This window comes from Labeo rohita, chromosome 6 (genome assembly GCF_022985175.1).
Source record: "Labeo rohita strain BAU-BD-2019 chromosome 6, IGBB_LRoh.1.0, whole genome shotgun sequence".
NCBI lineage: Eukaryota > Metazoa > Chordata > Actinopteri > Cypriniformes > Cyprinidae > Labeo > Labeo rohita.
In genome coordinates, this window is record NC_066874.1 from 31508160 (window position 1) to 31512669 (window position 4510).

A 4510-nucleotide genomic window follows, 5' to 3' on the forward strand; every position below is an offset into this window, starting at 1 on the left:
GCACGACTCCTGCTTAAAATAGCTTGGCTTGCGGTTTAAGAACAGGCCTGTGTATCAATCAACAGAAGCGCGCACATGCACAATTCAACACCCAGTCTGCAAAAATAGATCATCACACTGAGTTCTGGCACGTTGTACAAAAATATGCCACGGCAGTGGAGAAGAGCATGCATTTGTAGCTGTTTCATCAGAATCTATAGGCGTCCTTGAGTGGTTTTAGGGTCTGGTGAGATCATGGGTGCATCTAAAACAAGAGACGCAGTCAGGTGTGATGTCAGGGGTGATTTTTGCATGGTTGCATGGTTGGACCGAAGCGGTCATTACGTGGCCACCTGTTATTTCACTGGGGAAATTCCATTAGCATGTTTGGGGTCACAGTGGACACCATGTGCATCCATAGGAATGTCACACCGCCCACTTTAGAGGACACTTCCTCTTTCCATTCATATAAAAGACCTTGGTGACCACCAGCAGCGTCCAAACGGATTACGAACCTTGAGATTTGAACCTCGCCAACCAGGAAAAACACAACAAGAGCCATGAGCACTGCTGCCGTCCAGCAAAACCGGCCTTTCAGCAGAGCCGTCAGAAAGATCAAGGTGGCTTCTACGGTCAACAGCCTCGCCAAAAGCTGGCAAAGCTGGGCGAATAAAAACACTGAAAAACAAGACACGATTCCGAGCGGATGGATGCCTGACACCATCATTGAGGATGCAAAAGAAAAGCAGAAGGAGAAGAGTGAGATGAAACTCTTGGTTATGCCTCGCGTAGTTTCGGTGAATAACGAAGACGGCGCGGACAACCAGATCAAGACGGTAACGGTGACTAAAGCCATCACGCCGAAATGTAACGAATACGGAAAAGACCTAGTGAGCGTCATCAAGGAGAAGATCAACACCAATCAGCTCACATCAGAGGACACCAAAAACTTTCTCGGCAATGAATCTCCTACCAGGAGACGTTACTGTGGTGGAAAAGCAGGGACTTTGGCAAAGGCGCTCATACAGAAGGATGAAAAAATTACGGGATCTCGAGGTAGCAGTTCAGATGCTGAGGACAGTGGTCTTGGGGAGGAAGCGTCATTGAGCGACAACAGCGATCAGAATGAGAGTGAACCGAAGAAACATGTCAACAGACACAAGGTATGTTTATCTGTACAATTCAAACTATGTATTGAGTGCAAATGACTTATTGGCTAAAGCTATTTTTGCTAACTCCGCCCACAACTGCTTAGAAATTGTAGCTTCAGTTTATATAGCGTATAAGAAAATAATGTGAACAACTATTTTAGATATTTTTATACTGACTATTAGTTGATCAGATGAAAATTGCATTGCCGAGAGAAAAAAAAATCACACATAGAAGTCACACAATGAAACATTTACAAACATAAATTCTATAAACATGTTTTAGTTCTGCACAACAAATCTATCAAAATTTAACATTATTCAGAAAATAACAGAATAGAAATATAAGTTTAAAAATAGTGTATTCAAAACGATTAATCGCGATTAATCGCATCCAAAATAAGTTTATTTATATAATACATTTGAATATTTTATATATGTGTGTATAAATATTTCTTAAATATATACATGTATTTGTGTGTATTTATTTATACATATACACCGTACACAAACATATATTATGTAAACAAAAACTTTTATTTTGAATGCGATTAATTGTGATTAATCGATTTGACAACACCAGCTTAAAACAAAAATAAATTACAGTGGCATTCATTATAAACAGCGTTTATTATAAATGGAAAACTAATTTATTTAAAGCAAAACTACCTCTGTGTGGCAAATGCGCTATACAGACAAACTTGCACCGTTAAATGCATTATATAAGTTGCTTTGGAATTTAATTCGTAGCAAGTTTTAGAGAACAAAAAATCGGTGACATATTCCAGAAAATACAGTACTTTTTTTACACTAGTGTAAATAGGCACAGCCATATGTTTTATTTTGAATGTAATTCAGTTGTCACTCCTTTTATAAGAGAATCTTGTTCTGTTCACACTGAATTCAGTTGTTATGGGAGTGAAAACTGAATTCACTCTTAAAAAGTTTAGGTAGTGACAGTCACATTTTCACTTCCATATTGTGATGTGCAATGGATTATCAAAATGAAAAATAATAACAGTAAAAAAAAATAGGGCAGGGACTTGGTTCTAGCCACCAATTGTTGATTGGATGGAGGCAAGATTAGTTTAAAAATGGTTGCCACACTGAAAATACTCACAAAATCTGCAACTGAACGGACTCTTCATTCCAGACTTCAGTCAAAACGATCAAAATTAATTCTTGCCCATATAAGAGTGTTATTTTAATTTAGATTTTTTCCTATAAATAATAATAATGGCAAGCCAAGCTTTAGAACCTTTGGTCAAGTTACAGTCCAACTATACTGTCACAGCAGCACAATGTTCCATGTTCTGCCGCAATGGAATATATGTAAATAAAAACAGTGATGGATCATTTACATCTGACCTTCAAAAACCAGCATGCTCACCCTCAACTTGATGAGTGAGATCCATCACAGCTGTGTCACCGTGGTATTTGATTCACTCGCTCGCGTTTCACAGGACGCATTTGCACGGGTTCAGATGGCACCCATGTGAAATAAATGCCCCTTGAAGACATCATGAGAAATATTCAACAGTAATGCACAGGCATGTCAGACAGACAGTAGTGTAATGTGACTGTCCGATGACAAGCCAGCTTGTCTACACCTTAAACAAGATCTGAATAATATATTATTGCAAACAAAAACACTTTAAAATCAACAAAAAAATCCAATTTTAAAATATTTCTTTCCTAATAGACATTCCTTTCTTTGCATATATATATATATATATATATATATATATATTTAATTATATAAATATTTAATTAATTGATTTATTATTTATTTTATGTATATATATATATGTATATGTATGTATATAGGTATAAAAATATAAATATATATTTTTTTTTTACAATATTTCTTTTTTTTTTTTTTTGCATGCACATAAATATATAAATATATATGTTATTGCATCAAAATGCATGAACCAAATCCATCCTTCCTTTCTTATATTGCAGCACCTTTTGCATATAATACTTTAAAACATGCATTTGACTATGTGATCCTGAATAACACATGCATCTTGTTCTTTCAGATTAAAATAGCCACGATGAACGACCTGAGGAGCAAGTGGCAGCGGTTCGCTGAAGACCACATTGAAGGTCAGAAGCTCAACCCTTTCAGCGAAGAGTTTGACTATGGTCATGCCATGGCTATTCGACTCCACAAGGGCGACGCGGGATACGGACGACCCAAAGAGGGATCCAAAACAGCCCAGCGTGCCGATCGGGCCCAGAAACACATCCACCGCGAGATGGATGAGATGTGCTTCATTATACGCGACATGGGCCAGCGGGATAAAGAGGGACGTATCCGCGTCACCTTCGGCCGCCTGTTCGACCGCTACGTTAAAATCTCAGATAAAGTTGTGGGAATTTTGTTGCGCTGTCGCAAACACAAAATGGTGGACTTTGAGGGCGAGATGCTCTGGAAAGGCCAGGATGATGATGTTATAATCACATTACTAGTTTAACATTATGAAAAGTAGCTAACTTGCAATGTAAAAGAAGTAATTAACTTATTTGATTTAACTTATTTTACCTTTATAAATCTGTAGCTTTTTCATTAAAAAACGTTTTTTTCCAAAAAGTAGTGGTCAAAATGGTGCATTGCTGTTTTTTACACATTACAAATAAAAAAAAAATGTTTTGATGCTTTTTTGCACTAGAAACTAGCTACATTCAACATGAGTGTAGTTAAACGACTTTAAATTAGGTTCTAGATATCTAGTTTCAAATTAGCCCTCTATTTATATTTCATTTGGCAACATGAAATGTTAGAACCTTGAGAACGTTCCAGAAAACCCATGAACTCTCTGAGACGAACATGTGCTCTTCTGTGTGCGTGATGTGTTTTGAAAGCGGATTTCGTTTTAGTGTGGAGCTTCATATTTGAGATGGTGAAAGGGTGACTCTTCACTCACAGTTTACACAAGGGAATATACACGGATCTCATGTTTGTCTCCTCACGCATCCAACATCAGGCATCCTTTGAATGCTTAGCACACCAGCCTTGATGTCTAGACATGTTTTGGAAATCATCTCATGTTTCGTGCTTGAAATTCAATGACAAATCAGTTCGGTCTTGTGAGATTATAGGGGAGGGTCTGTTTCATTCATTTCCCATCTGAACGTTTTGTTAATTTGCATCTAGTTTTAGACACTAGCTCTTGTTTTATTGTTCAGTGTTTTTGGATCATTTTAATATCCTCTTTCAAAATGAAAGCATGATAGTCTTCTTACAGAAGCATTTGTTGTAAATATTTGAAGATATATAATCATATGTAGTAAGAAAAAAACAAATTTATTTATTTGATGTGGAATTATTTTCCTGTGAATTAAAAAAAGGATGAAATAAAACCACTATTTTGTCAGAA

The 4510-nt window shown here is 36.7% G+C and overlaps 1 protein-coding gene across 1 annotated transcript; it reads left to right on the top strand.

Annotated features, from left to right (window-relative positions):
* The first annotated feature begins 482 nt into the window (after window positions 1-482).
* Window positions 483-4510, top strand: abraa (actin binding Rho activating protein a). Its single transcript, XM_051112097.1, has 2 exons — window positions 483-1142; window positions 3170-4510. The coding sequence occupies exons 1-2, from the start codon at window positions 540-542 to the stop codon at window positions 3605-3607; spliced, it is 1041 nt and encodes a 346-aa protein (XP_050968054.1). The 5' UTR covers window positions 483-539; the 3' UTR covers window positions 3608-4510.

Coding starts and splice junctions, on each gene's coding strand:
- abraa (XM_051112097.1), top strand. CDS start 540: ATGAGCACTGCTGCCGTCCAGCAAAACCGGCCTTTCAGCAGAGCCGTC. Junction 1,143..3,169: donor AACATGTCAACAGACACAAG/GTATGTTTATCT, acceptor TTGTTCTTTCAG/ATTAAAATAGCCACGATGAA.